This window comes from Lynx canadensis, chromosome D1 (assembly GCF_007474595.2).
Source record: "Lynx canadensis isolate LIC74 chromosome D1, mLynCan4.pri.v2, whole genome shotgun sequence".
In the NCBI taxonomy this organism is placed as follows: domain Eukaryota; kingdom Metazoa; phylum Chordata; class Mammalia; order Carnivora; family Felidae; genus Lynx; species Lynx canadensis.
This window is the reverse complement of record NC_044312.2, coordinates 114,258,741-114,281,329: the sequence shown is the minus strand read 5'-3', so window position 1 is coordinate 114,281,329 and position 22,589 is coordinate 114,258,741. Positions and strand designations below refer to the sequence as shown.

At 63.6% G+C, this 22,589-nt stretch overlaps 1 protein-coding gene across 1 annotated transcript; it reads left to right on the top strand.

The window, feature by feature from the left end:
- The first annotated feature begins 15,976 nt into the window (after positions 1 to 15,976).
- On the top strand, positions 15,977 to 21,732 carry SYT8 (synaptotagmin 8). The gene is made up of 9 exons (XM_032594954.1): positions 15,977 to 16,632; positions 19,485 to 19,595; positions 19,698 to 19,864; positions 20,226 to 20,324; positions 20,451 to 20,618; positions 20,697 to 20,864; positions 20,968 to 21,073; positions 21,171 to 21,304; positions 21,419 to 21,732. Exons 2-9 carry the CDS (start codon positions 19,502 to 19,504, stop codon positions 21,650 to 21,652), a joined length of 1,170 nt encoding a protein of 389 aa, XP_032450845.1. The 5' UTR covers positions 15,977 to 16,632; positions 19,485 to 19,501; the 3' UTR covers positions 21,653 to 21,732.
- Positions 21,733 to 22,589: the final 857 nt, after the last annotated feature.

Genomic DNA, 22,589 nt, shown 5'->3' with positions numbered 1-22,589 from the left:
TTAGAGCCATGTGAACATATTAGTCAAAAACAATAAATCAAATTCTAAGTTGTTTTGGATGTTTATTTTTGAGAGAGAGAGAGACAGAGACAGAGACAGAGAGCAAGTGAGGTAGGGCCAGAGAGAGGGAGGGAGACACAGAATCCGAAGCAGGTTCCAGGCTCCGAGCAGTCGGCACAGAGCCTGATGCGGGGCTCCAACTCACCAACCGAGAGATCGTGACCTGAGCCGAACTTGGACACTCAACCGACTGAGCCACCCAGGCACCCCAACAATAAATTGAATTCTAAACATGTTTCAAGAAAATCCATTAAGACAAAAAAGAAGAAAAACCATATGTTCGTCTTATAAGCTGTGGAAATTTTCCTCATGAAATTCAACGTCTATTCATTATTTTTTTTATAATGAGTACCATAACCAATTAGAAACCGAAGGGAAGTTCTTTAGCTTGATAACAGTTAGCTACCAGAAATCTATGGCAAATACTATATTGGATGGTAAAATATTAAAAGCATCCCTCCCGGATCAAGAATATAACAAGAATGCCTACTGTCACCATTTTTTCTTAGACATTGGCAGGAAGCCTCGCCAGTCTACAGACCAACCAGATAGATAGGGGAGGGAGAAAAAGGACCGGGATATGAAAGGAAGAAAGTTCTTAGCATTGTCAGGCGATGTCACTGCGAAAGCCTAGAGAATCTCCAGAAAAAAACTTGATACGAGAATGTAGCAAGGCTCCTGGATAAAAGATTAATATACAACAACCACAAAAATGAAATGCCTTTCTCCAAACTAGGAGCAACAGACAATACGCTTCAGAATTACATGTATCAATTACAACAGTAACAAAAAAGGTAACTAACAAACATGTTTATGATGTTTGTGGAGTTCAGAATTACATGTATCAATTACAACAGTAACAAAAAAGGTAACTAACAAACATGTTTATGACCTTTGTGGAGACAGAGAATTACAAACAACGTGTCAAAGGATTCAAAGGAAACTAAATTAATGGAGAGACAGACAGGACAGAGTTTCCCAGGGGACTAGACAAGCTGATTCTACAATTAATATAAAAGAGCAGTGTTGTCAAGAATGTCCTTGTATTTAGTAACTGGAAAGAGAGGAAGAGAGACACAGAGAGACAGAGACGGAGAGAGAACAGGCTTCCGTCCCATCACTAGCAAGCATCACTCTGAAACAGTGGCTGTTAAGACGCAAGGGCCCTGGCAAAGGTAGGGGCCGTGTAACAGTGTAGTGCGTTTTACTTGTACTCAAAGCAGGTGTGTTTGTCCTTGCTCATTCCATTCCTGTTGTCCCCCCCCCCCCCCCGCCCCCGTCCTGCCCCTGAACGGAAGCTCCCTGGCTTTGCTCGCTGCTGATTCCAGGGGCCTCTGACCGGCCGGCCAAAAGATGCTCCCGTCACCCCGAATGAGGCATCGTCCTGAACTCCCCCTCAGACGTGGCCTTACATGAATGCAGTCTTCAACGTTAAGCCATTTTACGCTCCTGGAACAAACCCACATTGGTTTGGGAGGGTTTGTTACACGCTTCGGGACATGACCTGCTGACATTTCGTTTAGGATTTTTGCATTTAAAATAGGCTCACCTTGGACTTCTTCTTTCTTGACTGTTCTTGTCTGCTTCTGGTATTGAAGTCATACCAGCCTCGTAAAAGGGATAGTAAAACCCACTTATGTTTATATTCAGCAGAGCACCTGTGTGAGATCGGAACTCCTGTTCTTTGATTTTCTTTCCTCCTTGTGGAGTGTTCTACCTCTGATTTCGTGTCTTCCAAGGGGCAGATACATTTGGGTTTTACTGTTCTTGAGTCGGTTCAATGTTATCTTTTTCTGTGAGGTCGTTTATCCCCAAAACAATCCAAATTGCTTTGCGTAAAGCTGTTTATAGCATTCTCTCGTTATTGTGTAAAGTTTCGGATGCATCTGCATTTGTCTCCTTTTCGCTGTTGGTGTTGTGGGTGGTTTCCCCCCACACCCCCTTGGGTCTTGTGAACACTTCTGACACGTCTTTGTTTTCAATGTCATCAATTCCTGTTGCATTTTAAAAACGTGTTTCCCTCAAATTCTGGAGGGCGGTTATTTGCCCTGTCTTCTCCTTCGTACGCAAGGTGACCGCCCCGCTGACCTCAGCCCGGCTTCCTTTCCAGCGGAGAGCTTCCGGTTTTCCCAAGCACGGCGTCAGCCGCATTCCCGAGACTCTGCTCCACAGTATTTCCTGTTTTCATCATCGCCTTGTGCCAAGCTCTATCTGACCCCCATTATGAGTTATTCTTTGCCCTCCGGCTCGTTTAGAACGTCTTTTTTTTTTTTTTTTTTCCAGGCTCAGGATGCATTTTACAGGTTCTTGTTATTTTGTTTTCCTAACTCTCTTGGATGATCAGAGATGGGGGGTCGGTATGGCGCACACTCACGAAAGTACACGAGACTCAGGCGGTGGGCTTAGGTCATCGGTCAGCGCAAATGTGAGCCTGAGGAGAACGGTGACTCTGTCAGGGACAGAGAACTGCGTGGGTCCCGCTAGATGGGGCTTGTTAACCGTGCGGTTAAATCCTCCGTGCAGGCTGCGTTCCAGAAATTGCAGGCAGCTTGTGTCAGACTAGCCCTCCGAAGACAAAATATACACATTCTCGACTCCTTAAAAGGACTTGGCAGAAGCTTGATGAGCTTCGACGTGAGGGCGAGCCCCGGGGGCTCTGGTCCCGAGGGTCTCCGGCCCGCGCAGCAGGGCGGCCCCAGCGTGAGCAGCAATCTCAACCTTGGTGAACTCGGAGGGCAGAGGGCAGGGCCTGGGGTGACAGAGGACACCCCAGGTAGGAGGGAGCCACAGAGAGGGGACCCTCCATTTGCACGTAACTCCCTCCAAATCCAGGGCCCCCGACCCCTGAACCAAGCACGTGCAGGGGGAGATCCAGGGGCCTGGCTGAAAGCGACAGCGAGGGCACTGAAAGACCTCAGAGTTTCCGAGTGCTCGGCGAGGCGACAGCAGCAAAGCGGGGAACCTGGTACACACCTAGGGCGTCCGTCCAAACCCCAGGAGGGCCACGGCCTCGGAGCGCACCGTGCCCCAACAGTAAGCCTGGGGACAAGACGACTGTTCTCACCAGGGGCGAGACGAGGTCTTTGCAAGGTCCCCATGCTTGGGGAGGAGGTAAGCGGTCTGCAGCGACAAAAAAAAAACGCTGGAACACTAGAGCGGCTCTGCGCTGGGCCAGTTTGACAGATTGGCAGAAGCGGAGAAGTCCCTAAAAACTCACAGACTACTTGTATTCAACTGAGACAAAACAGATCATCTGAATGGCCCTCAACCGCCTAGAGAAATTGAACGTGCCATTTAAAGGCTCCTGAGAGGGGCGCCTGGTGGCTCAGTCGGTTGAGCGTCCGACTCAGGCTCAGGTCATGATCTCACTGCTCATGAGTCCGAGCCCTGAGTCGGGCTCTGTGCTGACAGCTCAGAGCCTGGAGCCTGCTTCGGATTCTGTGTCTCTGGCTCTCTCTGCCCCGCCCCTCTTGCGCTCTGTCTCTCTCAAAAATAAATAAACATTAAAAACAATTTTTTTTTAACTTTCAAAAGATTTAAGTCTTATGGAATAGTTTACCTGAACCCAATGGCAATTAGAAAAAATTTTCTTTAAAGATATCTAGAGGGGCGCCTGGTGGCTCAGTCGGTCGAGTGTCCGACTTCGGCTCAGGTCATGATCTCGCGGTTCGTGAGTTCGAGCCCCACGTCAGGCTCTGTGCTGACAGCTCGGAGCCTGAGCCTGCTTCGGATTCTGTGTCACCCTCTCTCTGTCCCTTCCCCGCTCATGCTCTGTCTCTGTCTCTCAAAAATGAATAAACGTTTTTAAAAAAAGTTAAAAAAAAATAAAGATACCTAGAAAAGTCCCGAAATATTTGATATTCTCCTCCCCACCCTCCCCCAAAAAAAGGAATTCCAAGGGAAATTCGAGCATTTGAGCCAAATAAGAATGAAAAGAAAAACACACCATCGTGGGACACAGTTATTGCTTAGAAGGAAGTGAAGAGTTTAACATGGTCATCTTAGTAAAGAACAGAGGTTTAAAATGAGTGATCTAAATTTCCATCCAGCCAACGTTAGTAGCACGAGGAAAACTGAGAGCAGGTGTCGGAACAACGTGGGTAATGTCTCCCTCCGGGTGCAAGGCGGTGGGTTTGCTAGGGGCCCTTATACAATATGGGGGTTCCCTAAACTGGGGGTGCACCATGGGGGGGCGCAGACCCACCGCACTTCTGAGGCTGTGTCAGCCAGAGAGGAGGGCAAAATTCAACGAAAATAAACACTCACAGAAGCAGGGAGGACGGAGCCGCGTTGGGGGTCCCATTCCTGCACTCCGAGCGCTGGGAGGACACGGGTGTGGCGTGTGGGGCACTCACAGGACCGTGCATCGAGACGGGAAGTTTGCCGTACGTCCGATTAAATGTGCATTAGAGGCTAAACAGGCATTATTCACTGTGTTTACTGTTAATCTCTGCGTCGCCCTCACCCCCAGTCTTTCTCCCCTGTACCTGCTACCGGCTAATATTTCGTTTCTACTGCTTTTTACCCCTAAAATTCACTCACTTTATTGTTTTCGGTTAATTTTTGCTTGGTTTTACCTGAGCGTTTGCTCCCCAGGCCGACATTGCTAAGCACGAATTCGGCAGACAGTCCCGTGCTGGGCCCTTTCCAGGCGCGATGTTTCTCGAGCCTTCTGTTTCTGCCAAGAGACCTGCTTTCTGTGGAGTCTCCCGGTCAGACACCCGACACCCCCTACGTTTCGAGCAAAGAGCTCTCTTGCCTTCCCTTATCGTGACCCCTTAGGACGGGTTCCTAAACCGTAGCGCCCCCCCCTCCAGTTTCTCAGGGCTGCATGAACGGGGCCACACTGCACGCACACCCTTTTCCTACCTTCCTCAGCCGCGCAAATGGTCCACGTTCTTCAGGGCGAGCGCACCCTCCTGGAAATTAGCCATTGTGTGTTCACGTGGCTTCGCCGTCCCTCTCGGGCGGGCATTTGCTCCACGGCGAATCTGGGGCCGCTGTGACCGTTCGCGGACGTGTGTGTCGTGACATTTACGTGCCTTCACCTTTCCCGGGTAATGCCCAGCTGCTTCTCAAAGCGCCGCACCTGTTCCCGTTCTGGTGGCAGACCTCCTGATCGCCGGCATCGTCCGCAGAGCTCGGCTCCGTCGGGCACTTAACCGTTAGCCCATCTGGATGCTGTAATGGTAATCGGTGTGATTTTTTTACCCAGCCGTGTTGAGATACCATCTACACGCGACGCACAATTCGGGGCTTTTGGTACACCCACAGGGCTGTGCAGCCGCGAACATTTCTGGACCCCCGTAGAGACCCCGTTCCTCTTAGCTGCTGCCCCCAATATGCCCGCAGCCCCTGCAACCGCTCAGCTCCTTTCAGCGTCGACATACTGGCCTATTCGGGGCGCTTCGTACAACAGGGAGCGGAATCCTACCACGTGAGGTCTTCTGTGACTGGCTTCTGTCACGGAGCACGTGTTCAAGATTCCTCCACTTTGTGGGGCGCGTCAGGGCTTTGTCTCCTTTGGCGGCCACGTGACAGGCCGTCACAGGGATCCCAGACGTCTCGTTTCCCTTCCACCAGTTGGCGGGCACGCGGTTGTCTCCTCTCCGTGGTTTTGACGCAGCTGTGAACGTCCGCGTGCACGTTTTTGCGTGGAGGTACGTTTTCATTTCGGTTGGGCGGATACCCAGGACTGGAATTGCCGGGTCACACGGTAACTCGACGTTTGGCTTTTTGCAGAACCGCGAGACCGTTTCCCAGGGCGCCGCGGTGCCCGCACACTCTCGCCAGCACTGTTCGCTACTGCCTTCCTTCCGGAACGTACCATCCCGGCGGGTGCGATGTGTTTCTGTTGACCGTCTTTCCACGTGCTTGTTGGCCACGTGTGTGTCTTCTGTGGAGAAAAGTCTACCGATCGGTGCCGGTTTAATCTGCGCTCCCTGATTACACGTCAGGGAGATGATCTGCTTTGAGCATTTACCGCCATTTCCATCTCACGATTGCAGAATGGCTGTTTAAATAGTTTGCCCACTTTCTATTGTTGCCTGTTCTGTTTTTCTTAATTTTTTTAAATGTTTTTTAATTTATTTTTGAGACAGAGAGAGAGACAGAGCAGAGGAGGGGCAGAGAGAGAGGGAGACACAGAATCCGAAGCAGGCTCCAGGCTCCAAGCTGTCAGCACAGAGCCCGACGCGGGGCTCGAACTCACGGACTGTGAGATCATGACCTGAGCCGAAGTCGGATGCTCAGCTGACGGAGCCACCCAGGCGCCCCAATTGTTACCTGTTCCATCCTCTTACCGACTTGCGGGACTTGGCCGTTTCTTCTGTGCACTTACAGCTTTGCTGTTTATGCACGTTTCAAACACATCCTCAACTTGTGACTTTTCCTTGAACCTTTTTTTATGGTGTCCTTTGATGAACGGAACTTAGTTAACTAGACCTAAATGTAGTAAAATACATCGATTCTATTTTCCGTTCAACTATCGTTTCAGAAATCTTCTCCTGCCTTAGGTCATGAGGAGACTTAGGTGTCCTGTAGTCTGTTTTAAATGTGTTAGGACATTGATCCAAAGCTGGGACACGTCCTGCGGCCCCTGTCCCCACGAGTCACGCGGTCACGCTCCACGCCCTCGCCTGGGCGTGGTCCGGTCAGCAGGCTGGGGCAAAGATGAGGGATTCTGCAGAGGGAGTTAAGGCCCCTGACCAGTGCCTTTGAGGTAATCAGGGAGGTCTTCCTGCTGGACTTGAGCCCCTCGGGGGAGCCCTTGAACACAGGGTCCAGAGGCGAGGGGCCTCTCTGGGGGAGACTCTCTCTCTGCCGCGGGCTCACTTGGAGGATGCAGGTCTGCCCTGAGTTCTACAGCATGGCCAGGAGCTCCGCCCGCAGCCACACGGGGTCCTTGCCCGGTGGGGCCTTCAGATGAGAACGCAGCCCCGGCCGGCCGCCCGCCTGTGGAGAAGCCAGCGAGCTGTGCCCAGACTGCCCACCCACACAGGCCATGGGAGGGTGCTGTCTCCAGTCACCGGGTCTGCGGTAAAGCCTCACACCGCACAGGAAGTGCCAGTAAAGCCAAGGTCGAGGAACCCTGGTCTCCGGCATGTTTGCTCTATAAAGAGCCAGAGAGTAAATATTTCGGGGTCCGCAGGCCCTGGCCGCCCAGTGCCAGCAGCACTGTATTCATTTCCTGTGCCTGCGTAGTGAACACCAGCCCCATTCGGACGGACGGACATCTGGGTGGTTCTGCAGGGGTCTCTGCTTCGGGGCCTCTCGGGCTGGAAACAAGGTGGGCCGCTCCCTGCAGAATCCGGTGAGAACCCCCGCTGGGCCCCGCCGGGCTGTTGGTGGCATTCAGCCCCTTGTAGGTGCAGGACCGAGGGTGCCGCCTGCCGGCTGGCTGTGAGTGAGGGCCTCGCTCGGCCCCGGAAAAGCCCCCCCCCCCCCACGTGAAGTCTCTCACCATGAACTGCTCTGACGTCCTCTTCTGACACCAGCCGCTTTGGAAGACCTTGTGTGATTAGGTTGAGCCCACCCGGGGAATCTATTTTAAAGTCAAACCGACGGGTGGCCTGAATTAGGTCTACAAAATCCTCTTGCCGAGAAACAGAACACAGACACAGGAGCGATATCGTTGGGTATTTACGCACCGTCCTGGGAATTAGGGCAGGAAATCTGGGCAGTGGGGCGGCAGGGGGTGGGGGGAGATCTGAGAACCCAGCCCACCGCTGCCACTGTACCACGAAAGAAGCCACAGATGGTGTGGGAAGGAATGCAGGGGGCCGTGTTCTAATAAAACTTTATTTGCAAAAACAGTGGTGGGCAGGATTTGGCCCGTGGCTGCTATGGTTTGCTGACCCCCATTCCAGGAAGTGTCACCAGCAGCTGCAAAAACCATGACGACTGAAGATGGGGAGCCTGACGGCAGGTGGCTCTAGCTGGCCACGCCCCACCTGCTACCCGCCGGCCAGTCTCGTAGGAGGGGACGCATCAGTGCTCAGGTGCCTTCACCTCTGAAGCAGTCTTGCCGACAAACTTGACCTCAAACCAATCAGGTCCAACGAGGGATAGAGTGTAGAAGACAGGATACGGCATGATCCATAAAATCTGGAACGTGGGAACCTTGTTCTTGCAACTGACTAATTCCAGGGGGGTGCTTCCTGATGAACGGGGAGCTTCGGGGATGTAGCCCGCAGGGCCGTGTGAGTTCTGTGGGGGTCTGGATGTGAAGAAACCACCCCAAACCCATCCGTGAGGCGGTCGGGAAAATGTGACGATATACGAACATTGCCGGTGCACTTTCCGGATGGGGTGATGGTAGGAGGGCGACGGAGAGTGACCTGTCTGTGTGGGTGCGTGTCTGGGGCTTGCCCGAGAGTCGTCTGGACAGTGAGTGGAGGGGCATGGCTGGGACCAGACTGGCCACTTGGTGATGACGGCTGGATGTGGGTGAGAATCCTAGCGTTCTCCGTGATGTGGTCCGTGTGCGAGATCCCCCCAGCACAGGGATAGCGAATACCCACGTTCCGACTGCAGCATAAGGTCCCCAACGGGCCGGCGGGGGACTGGTGGAGGCTCTGGGAGTATGTGGGGAGTCTGGCCCATCCGTTAGAGGACCCAGGGAAACAGGGCCTCGCGAGGGGGGCCGCGCCTGGACAGGACGGCCGCAAGCTCCCTCGGACCACCAAGTGTTTGTGAGTGGGAGCCAGTGTGTGCCTCAGGGGCCCTTCTCTCCACATGGCTCCAGAAGACGCTGCTCCCGTCCCCAGGGATGCCCACGGGGTCCTGGAGCTCACCGCAGACACCCTGGACACGGGGCCCCAGAGCAAGAGGTGGGAGCGGGTCCCACAACGGCAGCAGCAGACCCACCAGCAGCGGCGTGTCAGTGACCATCACTGGGGGCCCGTGTGGTTGGCCCCCCGGGCTCCTGGGGCAGGCGCTGCTCCGTCCGGCGCTGGGGGCAGAAGCAGGCTCAGCCCCGGGGCTCTGGCCTCCGGCGTCCTCTGCTCTTCCAGGGACTGGCCTGGACCCTTGTGGGGTCTTGTCACATCCCACCAGGGTCACCAGGTGTGGACGTTAGAGCCTGGCCTGTGGGTGGAGCTGCTGTGGCCCCTGGGCACCAGGTTCCATGGCCCCATCCCCGAGTGTCCCCCAGGCTTCATACTTCTTCTGCTTTGTCTCTCGCCGGGCAGGCCAGAGTCTCTGGCTGGTCAGTGGTGCTCCCGGGTCACCTGCCTGGCCCTCGGGCCCACACCCCATTCTGCCCTGCAGCCGGGCTGGCCTGAGGGGGCCCCAGTGTCCGGTCCCTTCAGCACACAAGGTCCCGCCACCCAGTGAGGCCATGGGGGAGCGGGGCTTCAGGGACCCCCACTCCCCGTGGCCAAAGTCTCCCGGGAGAACTGCTGGGCTGTGGACCACGGAGCTCCCGGACCGGCACCCACACGCCACCCCCGAGCTGGCCTCGGGCATGTCCACCCTGGCTGGTCCTCTGGGCCTCATGTCTCCAAGACTTCTCTGACCTCAGGAGTCGGGCCCTCCTGCACCGGGTCAGGGCCGCAGGGAGTCAGACACGGGGTTGAGGGCGGAGGGGGGCCAGACTGGGGAAGCAAGTGGAGGGGGCCGCAGCAGGTGGGGTCTGAGGTCAGCCCCTCGAGGCCGGTGCCCGTTCTCTGAGGTCCCCATCCTGGGACACACGGCCTCCGCGGGAACCGGCCCCCGGCGGGGAAGGGGCTGTGCGGGTGGAACCCTGCCCCTGCCCCCAGCACCACCCCCACAGCAGACGCAGCCCTCCTGGGTGTGCACGGGTGCCCTGAGCACCTGATCTGCCATCGTGTGGGCCTGGTTCGGTGCCCCTGAGCCCCAGCTCTGGGAGTTGACGAGCTGCACTGTGGGGTGGGCCTGCTTGGACCTGGGGAGTCCCTTTCCCCAAGGTCAGGAAGAGGGCCGGCGTGGCGGTCTCTTGCTCCTGGCTGGGTCCAGTTCAGGGGAGGGCAGAGACGAAAGAGAGGCCCGAGGGGCTGCTAGAGGCTGGGGGTGGGGCCGGGAGGCCAGCTTAGGAGCTAGAAGCGACCCCACCCCGGACCAGCGAAGGCTCTGGGCCTGTAGACATGGCCTGGACATGTGGAGTTGGCCGCTGGCCACGTGAGACCCCACGTGCTGTGGAGGCAGCCCGGCCCGTGCCCGATCGCACCCCGGCGGGACAGCCATCTGCTCCCGGGCCTGGGCAGCACCTGCAGAGGTCCGTGTGTGACCGTCCAGCGGGCAGGAGCTGGTGGGCTTTGTGGGACCGGGACTCCATCCCCCCACCCCCAGAGCAGGCTCATGTGCCGGGACGGCGCGAGGGCAGGGAGACGAGCCTTCTGTGGGGATGCCAGGGGGCTGGCATGGCCTCCTGCGGGTCAGCTCCTGCCGAGCGCGAGCGTGCCTGAGGGCATGTGCACCCCTGCGCACAGGTGAGGGGAGTCACCTGTGTGTCCTGGGAGGGGCCCGCAGGCTCCAAGGCCCCCGTCTGGGCACGTCCTGCGTGTGGGCTGGAGCTCCTTCCCTCTGTCCCCGCGGCTGAGACCACCACCCTCCCCAGGCGGCCCGCCCCTGCCCTGTGCCCCCTGGCCACCTCACCGCTGTCCTCTGCCATCTCCGGGCCCCACCTGCCCCCCCCCGCCGCACCCCCGCCCAGGAGCTGCTCCTCTGTCTGTGAGCTGATGGCCCGGCCTGGCCTGCCCCGGGGGCCTGGGTGCCGGGCGAGGTCCCTGTGTCTGTCCGTGGCCTTTGACGCCTCCATAGCCAGGACTTCAGGCGGCCCTCTGGCTGGGGCGGGAAGGGGGGGTGCTGGGCAGAAGGCCGGAGGTCAGGAAATCAAACCCCATTTCGAGATGACCCAGCTTTCCCGTGTCCTGCCTCGAGCTCGTCTGGGGGCAGGAGGGGTCGCAGGGTGAAGGCCGGTTGGGCAGGCCTCTGGTCAGACCGGACCCCAGGACGGGGCTGCGATCCAGGAAGAGGGTCCCTGAACGGCGATTCCGTGGGGAGGGGCCCCGGGACGGGCCTCTGGGAGGGTCAGGCAGCGCGGCCTGTGCTGCAGGGGCCAGCGAGAGGCGTGTGCACAGAAGGGGGCGCCCAAACGCCTGCCAGGGCGGCTGGGCCCGGGCCGGGCGGCAGGCGGAGCCAGGCCGGGCGGGCAGGGAGGGTCGGGCGGGAGCCGGAGGTCAGGCCGCCTCCAGGAGCGGCCAGCGGACAGCAGGGGGAGCTTGGAACCTGACTGATCCGGCCCTGCCCCGGCCACCCCGCCACCCCGGCCCCGGCCCGACCTCCCAGGCAGGGCACGCCGAGGGGGCCTGCGTTATCCAGGGGCCCCCCGGCCGCCCTGGGGGTGACAGCTGGGAGGCTGGCAAAGGCCCAGGAGAGGGTACCTGCGGGGAGGGTCCTGGGCCGGCCAGCACTTCTGGCGGCCACCTGCACGCCGCGAGGGAGGCCAGGGAGCCCCGGACACGCCTCACGGACGCCCCAACCTGAGCGTCGGCCGGGGCTGCGCAGGGACCACGGCGGGGGTGGGGACCTGCGGGCGGTCCCGCCCGCTCCTGAGTGTGTCATGAGGCATCACAACCCTCGCCCGGGGTCTACACCTGGTGGACTTTCTGCGGGGCGTGTGGTCGTTACAGGCTCCGCGTGCCCGCACGTTGTCCCCACCCGACACGTGTCCGGACCCCGAGAGGCAGCCAGGACCTGGCCACACACCTCCCGGGGCCCCCCACCCTCGCTCGGGGCAGCATGGCCCGAGGTCCCCACTCCCACCCCCCCGCCACCTCCCACGCCTGTTTGAGAGTGGTCTCCTGTGCATCTTGCCAGAAACCTGGGTCGGCCTGCCACACACCTGGGGGAGGCTAGGGGGCCGCAGTGGCGGTGGGAGCAGGGCCGGTGGTCAGGCCTCGTGCTCCAAGGCAGTGGGAAGGGGCAGGCCCAGGGTCCAGGCGATTCCAGGGCCCCAGAGACTGAACGAGGCAGGCGAGGACAGCAAGGCGGGGACACTCCAACCTGGGTGGGGGGAGCACTGGGCCTGTGGGGTGCTAAGAGAGGGGACCCCACTGGGCAGGCCCACCCAGAGATACCCCGGAGAATACAAGCCAGCCTCCCTCCCACCCCGGGAACCCAGACCAGAACGTCTGGACAGACCCCCTCACACCCCTCGCTGACACCCAGGGAGCCTGCGTGCCCCGGAACAGGCTTCCCGCACGCGGGAACCCTTGGGGGCACGTCTGGGTCCTGGCTCACCGGGGAACCCCTGGGAAGCTGGGACAGCTTTGTGACACCCAGGAACCCCCCGGGCAAGACGGGTCACATACACAACCCCCTCATACTCCTGACGCAGGCAGGGAGACAATGGGGGCAGAGCGAGGCCAGCCCCAAAAGGGGCCAATGGGGAGGGGGCGTGAGCAAAGGGCCCATCTTCCCGTGGGCCCCACGGCACCCAGGGGACAGGGGTCTGCGGCCCCCGGAGACGGCGCCCCCCGAGCAGCCTCCGCCCCTCCCCCTGGCCTGCGACCCCGGACGCTGCCCCAAGCCGAGGCGAACAAGTCCCTGCGGACGGGCTGCCCCCCGCCCCCTTCCCGGCGGGAAACGGCAGACGCGGTGGAGGGGTCTAGAACGTGTGCCCAGCCACTCCTGCTGGCAGCCTGTCCAGGACATGCGCCGTGTACGGAAGGCTTTGATCGCGTGCTCCCCAACCGCGGGGTCCCCGCTCTCCCCTCCGCACGGTCACTCCCCACCCCTGCCCCCGCTCGCCGCCCGGCCAGCGATGCCAGGGTTTGCATTGGCATCCAGCCAAAGCCCGGAATGTGCCTGCTGGCTGCAGGACAGCTGTTCCTGGAACAGAGGCGACAAAGCACAGCCTGTCTGTGAGACGTGGGCGGACGGGGTGCAGTCTGCCCAGAGCCACGCATGAATAGAGCACACAGGCGCTGGGACAAGATGAATGGGCTCACACAGGCCGGACAGCCGTGAATGGGCCCCAGGCGTCCAAAGACGCGGTGGAACTTGGAACCGGCTGGCAGGGCCTCTGGGAGGTGTGGGGTGCCGCCGCTGAGAGCACACGCTGCGAAAAGCCCTGGCGAAAGGGGACCAGGGCAAGAGCGCGTGGGGTGCGGGCCCTCGGGAGGGGGGTGCGAACCTGCAGTCAGCACACCCCGGTGAGCAAGCAGGCGCTCACCATCAGGGCGTCTCCAGGCTCCTGGATGTGTCTGTGCACCGTCACGGGGTGCAGGTCCCAGACCCTCCGTGATGCGGGGTCACATCCCTCAGACGTTCCGGGCAGTGTGGGGGCTTCAGACCCCCAAGGGAGGGGCACTGACGTTTAGATGGCAGGGAGCAGCCCGTGTGGACCGAGCACCAGCCCGGCACAGAGACGCCGGGACAGGCCTGGACGGGCTCCCCCGGGCCAGACGCCCCTGACTGGGCACCAGACGTCCAGAGACACCTCAGGCCTACGTGAGCGGCGGGTGCTGGGGGCTAGGCCGCCCGAGATCCTGAAGACTTCAGTCGCGCCGCGCGGGAGCCGGCTCGCCGATGCCCAGGGCTGGGGGTGGGCGGCCCAGGGGCCCTGGAAACTGGGGGCACAGTACTTTCAGGTCACTGGCAGGTCACTGAGATGTTTGGGGGAGTGGGGCACAGGCTGTGAGGACACTCAGAGACTCAGAGCCGTGGGTCCCCAGGGCCCAAGCCTTCACGTGAACGGTGTGGCCACACTAGGAAGAAGGGGGAATAGAGGGCCGGACCCTAATTCAGAGGAGGGTGGTGGAATCCGGATATTCGGGGTGGTAGGACCCCGGCCCCCATCCGTTCAGGTGAACGAGGGAGGATCTCTCAGCGCTCAGGTGAGCTGACGGCAGGACAGGCCAGTCGCCCAGAGCCACGCAGAAGCGGGGCGGGGAGGCGCCAGCTGCGGGGACCCAGACGGGGCCGTCAGACTCGCAGGCAGGAGCAGGAGGCCGCCACCTCCCGGGACCCGGCTCTCGAGAGCAGGTGTTACGGGCCTGGGGCCCGAGGCGCCCAGGTGAGGCACGAGTGGGGCTCCGGGTGCTTAGTTTTGGGGGCTGAGGGGTGTACCCCCTCGGGCTACAGAGAGGCGCAGAGGGCGGGCAGGTATAGGAGTCACCCCGAGGCCCCAGGGAACGGGGTACCGCCCGCAGAGCCTCCAGAGCAGAATCCACGAGTTTTCCGTGACCGGCCACCAGGCTGTAGACGTGGGGTGGGCAGTTCGGCTCTCGGGCAGAGGAGGGTACGGGAGTCCAGGCGCTCCGACCAACCGGGTTCCGGACCCACTCAGGCTCATGGGGCACAGGACCCGTACACTGCAGTGAACGGGGTTCAGAACCCAGACACTCAGAATGATGGGGCTCGGCTTCCACACGCTCTGTAATGGGGTTCAAGACCCCAGGCATGACCCCATCATTCTGAGCTCGCGGGAGGCCTAGGACAGGTGTCCCAGACACCTGGGCGGGCCCAGCACACAGATGAATGGCGCACACGACCACAGACGAGGGTGATATGCGCAGGTAGGGGTGGACCGAGCACAGGGCGTCCGAGCCACAGGAATGAGGCCACCGGGGGGGCCTGGCCCAGCACTCAGGCCCACGGGAGACATGTCAGTGCGGGACTCAGGTGCCCACGGGGCCAACCGGTGAGCAGGAGAAGGGGCCCACCGGACCTTGGCCGCCACGGTCCCAGGAGGGGCCCCCAGGGCCCGGGTCACGGAGAATCCCGGTTTTCGGACCTGGGAGCTGGATTGCAAGCTGCGCTCGCAGTCAGCCGCGGAAGTGGGTGTCCCCTGAGCGTCCAGGTGAACGGGGAATATCCACCCAGACCGTCCACAGAGTGGGAGTCACACCCCCAGAAATCCAGGCAGCCCACAGACTCCCAGAGGAAGGGGGCAGAGGCGGCATGGGTCACAGGGCTGGGGCAAGGTGAGCGCGCGGGGCCCGCGGGAACGGGGGGCGGCGGCCGGGGTCAGCGCGGGCAGGGTGCACGCGTGCTGTCCTGGCACGTCTCACGCTTCTGTGCCAGCAGCTCCCGGCCACCCCGAGCCAGCGTTCGCCCTGAGTTCCAACCTCAAACATTCCCCAGGCAACCTCAAAGGAAGCACCCCCGTCCAGGAGCCCCGCCAGGGTCTCCGTGCGGCTGTCGGCTGCCAAGCCGCCGTCTCGGGGGCCGCAGGGCTGGCCGGGGGCTGCCAGCTCTGTTTGGTTTTCCCCTTCCTGCCCTGGACGCTCAGACGCCCGTCTCGCCGTGGAGGCGCCCGTGTCCTGGGACAGGCACAAAGGCCCTACAGTGGGGCTGGGGGGGAGCCGCGCACGGGGCACATGTGCTCACTCCACACCAGGGCCCCACGGCACGTGCGGCCGGCCTTGCTTCTTCCCCCCGGAGCACGGGCGCCTGCCTGCCCCCCAACGGCCTGCTCCCGTGGCCCCGAGGTGTCAGCCGCTTCTCCCAAATCCCCATCGCCGGGTAGGACCAGGAGAAAGCGCCGAGCCCCTGGACGGGGGGGACGCGTTCCCAGAGCCGCGCGTGACCGGCAGGTCCACACACGCACACGCAAGCCCGCCCCCCCACCTGCAGTGTCTCCCGAGCGACCTCGGAGCCGGGGGCCGAGCCTCCCGGAAGTCCGGCCTGACCAGTCCTGCCGGTGGCCCCCGTGCCACCGGCTCTCCTGTTAAGCATTAACCAGCTCTATGTCTGGCCGCGGGCAGGAGTGGGTTCAGAGAGTCACCCTGGCCTGGAAGGGCCACTCAGGGCCGGGCCCGGGCAGGGACCTGAGCTGGCCAGAGCAGAGAGGGCGCTGAGGTCACAGGCCCCGCTGGCCCTGTCAAAGCAGGAGCTGGGGGTGGCGGCGGGGATGGGGGGCTGGTCCAACAGAAACCCAGAGCTCTGGGGACAGGCCAGCCTCGCCAGGGGCACAGGCATGGATGGAGTGACGTCCAGAAGCCCAGGCGTCAGCACGGCAAGGCAGACCCAGATAGTCGCCTGGTGACGGCTTGCCCACGTGACAGTGCGTCCGGGCCAGCCCTGCCCAGCACGAGCCGCGCGGTTCTGGCCGGGTTGTGGCCTTGTGCCTTTTCCGGCACCACCAGAAAGCTGTGATCCTCCAGACCCAGACGTCCCTGGGGCTCAGGACACCCTCCTCGGGGTGCAGAACCTTCTCAGACCGGGTCCGGCCGTCCCTCCCTCCCGCTGCCCGGTGTTCAGCCCAGGTGGGCAGTCAACCCCTTATTGCCAGGCCTCCGGAGGACCAGAAATGCCCCCGCATCCCCTGGAGGGACCCCTGGAGGTGGCCCGGAGCCTGGACGCCTGGTACCTGGGTCTCAGGGGGGACCCTCCTCCCAAGGGAGTTCCCTGATTCCTGAGGGCCAGCAGTTCCGGCCTTGAGGTGGGGCTCCCCGGAGCCCTGCCTCTCACATCCCTCCCCCACCCAGCAGACTCTCTCATTCACTGGAGGCCTGGCCACGGCTCCGAGCTCGCAGTCCTTGCGTGTGCTAGGTAGAGAGGAGGCCTGGAGGCCAGGCCGGCCGCAGGAAGTTCAGGCAGCAGGTGAGAATTTTCTACACCGGGGCGGAGGGGGCGGGTGGTGACTGTCACCCCAACAACATCTGGGGGAGCCCTGCTCTTCCCGAGGGGGAGACTTGCTCCCTCCCACAGTACAAACAATGCCAGCTGGGCTGTTGATGGGGGGCAGCGGTTGGCTTGACTTCCGTGGGTGCCCAGCCCCAGGCTGACGTGGATCCCTCCGCCTGGCAGAGTCGGGGCTCCTGAGTGGGAGAGGCAGGGTGGACCCAGCACAAACGGCCTGGCAGGTCAGGTGGTCGGTCGGAGGGTGGGGAGTCACGGGGAGGGCTTCCCGGAGGAGGTGGGGCTCACACAGGCCTTGAAGGGCGAGTAGGGTGGGGTGGCATGGAAGGAACATCGAGCGTCAGCACAGAGCAGTGGGAGCCAAGCTGGGTCCGTGCACGCAGGTGGCCACGAGGCCGTCCTGCTCCGCAAGGAGCCTTGAGGCCGGATCTGCACAGCGGCGGGAGGGCGTGTCCCGCAGCGGGTGGCCGGGACAGGGACTCCACTTAGGAAGGATGCCCAGCCCCCTTCCTGGGGAAAAGGAGCCTTAGCACTAGAGAGGCTTTTCCCCGCCGGGTCACAGAAGAGGGAGCAGGGGTGGAACCCGGGAGGGACCTCGGGCCTCCTGGGCTGTAGGCGGGAAGGCCCCTCCCGGAGGTGGCTCCAGGCCTGGAGGGCGGCGGGGGACGCTGGGGTAGGAGAGCCGGACAGCCCTCCCATGGCCCCCAAGAGTCGCCCTCGGGTATCTGCCCCCCCTGGGGTTCCCGGGCACTTTCCCCGAAGCCGGACCTGCCGGCTGGGTCCAGCGGAGCGGCCGGCGCCACCTGGTGGCGGCGCGCCTGCCTGAACCTGCACCACCATGGGGGCCTGGCGGTCCTGAGGGACCCTGTGCCTCTCCCAGGCCTTGGGGTCCTGCAGCCCTTGTGGCCAGCCTGCCCAGGGTCCTGGGACCCTCTAGGGCCAGCTTCCAGGCATCTCCTGCGGTCCTGGGGTCAACCTTCCCCAGGCCGGCCCAGGAATCCTGCCAGGCGAGCAGTACTTGTGCGTCGGTGCCCGCCCCCGCCCCCGCCCCCGTGCAGGGGCGGGGGGAGGGGCACACGCACACACCTACACCCACAGGTGTGCGCACACACGGGCACGCACGCGCCGGGATTCTCCAGCCGACAACCCGTCTGGAATTCTCCACCATAAACACCTCCAGTGGAGCTGTTCCAATCCCAGAACACACAGGCCCTGGCGTTTCCGGAAGGTTGGCTCCCGGGGAGCTGGGGGCTCCGACCCCCCGGAAGCCCTCAGGCCATCGAGCAGACCTGGGAGTGTCCTTCAGGGGACATGGGGCCCGGACACCTGTGAGCTTCCACGGCAGGGGCTCACCCGAGGGGCCCCCGGCCACACCCGTGTCCATACTCGGTGGGGCCCGTGCAGAAAACTTGCAGCCCCTTGTTCAAAACGGTTACAATTTCCAGAGCGCGATGGCGGGCGTTGGACCAGGCCCGGGGCCCTTCCCTCTGCGTGCGGGACCTGCCTCCACGTCCCTTCTTGGTGCTGGGGCTCCACGGGCCTGGGCCTCTGCTCCTCTCCCTTCGCCTACGGGTCTGTGAGAGGCCTCGCGGGGACAGCATGCACACAGCCCCTGCAGGGGTGACAGAGCCGGGCCTGGGGGCCGGGCCACCTGGGGTCTGGGTGCTTCCCCGCCTCTTTGAGCAGAGGCTCCGTCCACAGCACACAGAAGGGCGGGGGTGGTTCTGGGAGTGAGGCCTGGGCGCCGTGCAGGAGCGAGGGGATCCAGGCCGGGTGCCTGGTGATTCCTGGAGGGGGTGGCCCCTCCTGGCTCTTGTGGACAAACAGGAGGAGGTCCCTGGTGGCCAGAACCGTGACTTTGGCCACCAGCGCTCCCCGGGGGGGAGGAGCTGAGCCAGAGAGAGACTTCCGCGGGTCTGGGGTCCCAGGACGCCCCGTTGTGGCACCGGCCCCCAGCTCAGAGCCCCACGTCCCTGACGTGGGTGTGCTCCCACCCCAGGCCCCTGGCAGGGAGGCTACACCAGGCCCACCCCCCTCCCACCAGCAAGAAGGGTGGCAGGTCGGCAGGTGGGCAGGTCCGGGCAGCGGCTGCTGAGTCAGTTTGCAAGGAATGTTCTGGCCTCTCCCAGCTTCACCCTGTCCCTGCCTGCCCCCACCTCACCCTTCTCCCCAGGCGTGGCTGGCGTGGCGCCCAGACCAGGAACGCATCTCCAGCCCGGGCTTGCTCGGACCAGCTCCCCCCAGCAGTCGACCCCCACCGCTCCCCCTGCTTGCCCCCATGACCTCAACAGAGCCCCGGTCCCTCAGAGCCCCCACCCCCACGCTCCCAGGTTACTTCCCGGGCCGGAGGGCCCCCCCCCCACCCCCCAACCCCCGCCGCCCCGCATGTGTGAACAGGCTCCACCTGTGTGACGGAGAACCGTGGCAGGCCTGAGGTCAGGGCGGGGGTGAACCGGGACCCCAGCGACAGCCCCCAGGCAGATCCCAGGGCCCAGGGGAGAGAGGCCTGGAGGGAGAGGGCTTCCTGGAGGAAGAGGCTCTGCAATGACGAAGGCCCGGCCTGCTGGGCTGGGGGCTGGGGGCTGGGGGCTGGGGAGGCGGCCAGGAGGCTGGGCCTGTGTCTGCTGGGCCGGCCGTCTGGCCGGGGCCTCCCTCCCTTGGCTCCACTCAGAGCCCTTGCCCCCGGCCACCCCAGGCTGCCTCCTCGCCCAGGCAAACCCTGGGCTGATGCTGCTGGGCAGATGGGGCAGTGGGGCTGGGGGCCGCGGGGCCGTCCCCGGGCGTGACCCGGCCGCCCGGGCGCTCTGCTCCAGGCCAGCAGGAAGGGGAGATGGGGCGCCCCCCAGACGCCCACAGCACCCTGGCCCCGGCGGGCACCACAACTGTACCCGGGCTCATTCCGGACCTCGTCGCCGGGCTCCCCTGTGAGCTGCGGGATGCCCAGCAGGGGAGTGGGGATGGCGGGCCCGGTGGGGGCAGCTGCTGTCCACGGATGCACCTCGGGCCCCTTTCTGCGCCTCCCCCAGGGCCCAGCTGGGCGCTCACGGCCGTCGCCGTGGCTGCCGGCGTCCTCGCCGTGTCCTGCCTCCTCTGCGTCGCCTGTTGCTGCTGCTACCAGGGCTGCAGGAAGAAGCCCAGGGGCCAGGAGGCTGTGGGCCTGGGCGGCCCTCAGGGCACCACCAGCATCCACCTGGTGAGGAGCACCAGCTGCGGGCTGCTCGGGCCCAGAGGGCGGCTCAAGGCCCAGGCAGGGAGGACCCTCCCGGCCGGGGGAAGTGATGAGCAGAGGCGAGAGGAAGGCAGTGCAGGAGGGAGGCCCCGAGCGCCGGCCCCAGGGGTCGGGCCATGGGGAGCCACGGAAGGTCCTTGAGGAGGGCAGTGCTGCAAGAACGGATGTGGGGGAGGCACATCAGTTAAGGCCTGTGCCACAGAACCGAGGACACGAGCCCTTCTGTGGCCTGGTCTGGAGGGAGGTGCTTGGGCCGCAGCCCTGGGGCTGGGGCCCGGGAGGCCCGGTCCCAGCAGCCCCCGCCTCCTATCCCCACCCGCCCCAGGTGCAGCCGGACGTGGAGAGCTCGGAGTCTGCCCCCGGGGGCCCCCGGCACTGGGGACGCCTGCTGCTCTCCCTGGGGTATGACTTTGGAAGCCAGGAGGTGAGGGGCCCCCTTTGCAGGCCCAGAGGGTCCGCGGGGTGTGTGCAGGGGAGAAGGGTGCCGGGCGGGCGCTGGGCGCGGGGCCGCCCGGGGACGGCCGCCGGCTGAGCAGCCCCTGGCTCCCAGATCCAGGTGGGCCTCAAGCAGGCCGCAGACCTGAGGGCCGGGGGCCCGGGCGGCACGGCAGACCCCTACGCCCGCGTCAGCCTCTCCACGGGGGTGGGGCACACGCACGAGACCAGGGTGCACCGTGGCACGCTGTGCCCCACGTTCCACGAGACCTGCTGCTTCCACGTGCGTCTGGGCTGGGGTGGGGGAGGCGCGGGGGGCCGGGGCCGGGGCGAGGGGGCCCGCTCACTCGCTCTCCTGCAGGTGCCGCAGCGCGAGCTGGCTCGGACCGCCCTGCGGGTGCAGGTGCTAAGCTTCAGGCGGTTCTCTGCCCACGAGCCGCTGGCTGAGCTCAGCCTGCCGCTGGGCACCGTGGACCCGCAGCACGTCCTAGAGCAGTGGTACCAGCTGGGCCCGCCGGGCACCACCGAGGTGAGCCCAGGGACTGCCGGACTCCGGCCTGGCCCTGCCCGGGGTGCCCCGGGGGTCGGGGGGGGGCGGTGGAGACCGAGGCCCCCCATCTCGCTGCCCGCAGCCCGAGCCCTCGGGTGAGCTGTGCCTCTCGCTCCGGTACGTGCCCGGCTCGGGCCGGCTGACCGTCGTCGTGCTGGAGGCCCGAGGCCTGAGCCCGGGACTGGCAGGTGAGAGCCCTCCCTGCCCCTTCCACGTGGAGAGAGGGGGAGCCCTGTGCTTGGCCCTGGGACCCGGGAGGCCTTCTGACCCCTTCTGCCTGCCCAGACCCCTACGTGAAGGTCCAGCTCATGCTGAACCAGAGGAAGTGGAAGAAGAGAAAGACCTCGGCCCGGAAGGGCACGGCCGCCCCCTACTTCAACGAGGCCTTCACCTTCCTCGTGCCTTTCAGCCAGGTCCAGGTGGGCTGCCTGGAGAAAGGGGTGGGCGGGGCGGGCCCGGGCGGGCCCACCCTTGGGGCCAAGCTGACCCCTGTCTTTCTCTCCCTCCCTGCCCTTCTGCCCGCCTCTGCCCAGAGCGTGGATCTGGTGCTGGCCGTCTGGGCCCGGGGCCCGCACTTCCGGGCCGAGCCCGTGGGCAAGGTGCTGCTGGGCGCGCGGGCCTCGGGTCAGGCCCTGCAGCACTGGGCCGACATGCTGGCCCACGCCCGGCGGCCTGTTGCCCAGTGGCACCGCCTGCGGCCCGCCGGGGAGGTGGACGGAGCCCTGGCCCTGAAGCCCCGCCTGCACCTGCCCTTGCCTGGCTCCTGAAAGCGCCCTCGGGCCTCGGCCTCCCAGGCTGCGGTGTGGGCGCCTGTCCAGGCCGCCCCGCGGGACCACTAATAAACGCCTCCTCCCGTTGCCGTGCTGCGTCTTTCCTGAGCCCTCGGGGACACGGTCGGGGCAGGGGTTCCGCCGTCACCGCTGTGGGGAAAGGACCCGAGGCCTCGGGGGGTGAAGGGGTCCCCTCCAGGCCCCACGGGGACGGTGTGGAAAGGTAGGGAGCCCTCTCTGTCAGTGGGGCTGCAGGGACAGCGTGGTGGGAGGTAGGCTGGAGCCGGCCCCGTGGGGACAGTGTGGGTGATGAGGAGGCATTTGGGGGGTGGTGATGGTGGAGGGAAAGGACTCCAACCTGGGGGGGGCCCGCTTCGCCCCCCCACCCCACCCCGCCACCGCACAGGGCCCCAAACCTTCCAAAGGCCGCTGTAGGGCCGCCTCTTCCAGACGGCAGGGGGCAGTAGATACCTTCGGAAGCCTCCTCCGGCCTTCGGGGGCTCAGCCCCGGCCAGGAGTGCAGCGCTAACCCCCACACATCTGGATGGCTTTAGCTCCCCTGACCCTCCCTGTGGCCCGTGAGGCCGGCAGGCCTGGGGCCACGCACCCCCAGCTCAGAGGATGCCAAGTCATGCTCCTCCGGATGTCTCTGCTGGGTGGGGGGCCCGGGCAGTGTGGGGCGGGGGGAGGGGGCTCAGTCCCGGGCAGCCGGGCGGGCGGGCCCCAGGCCCCCTCGGGTCAGGGAGAGGTTCCCAGGCGGTGGTGTCGCCATCCGCGGGTTGAAGGACGCGGTCGAAAGAGCCACGGGCCTGCCCGTCCAGGCGCCCTCCCTTCTTCTCCCAGGAGGGAGGGTGGGATCCCACCTAGGGGAGGGCAGCCCCCACCCAGAGGGCCCTGGCCACTGCCGCAAGGCCGTGTTTGGGGGTCTGGGCCT

Coding starts and splice junctions, on each gene's coding strand:
- SYT8 (XM_032594954.1), top strand. CDS start 19,502: ATGGGGCGCCCCCCAGACGCCCACAGCACCCTGGCCCCGGCGGGCACC. Junction 19,865..20,225: donor GCACCACCAGCATCCACCTG/GTGAGGAGCACC, acceptor CACCCGCCCCAG/GTGCAGCCGGACGTGGAGAG. Junction 20,865..20,967: donor GCCCGCCGGGCACCACCGAG/GTGAGCCCAGGG, acceptor CGCTGCCCGCAG/CCCGAGCCCTCGGGTGAGCT.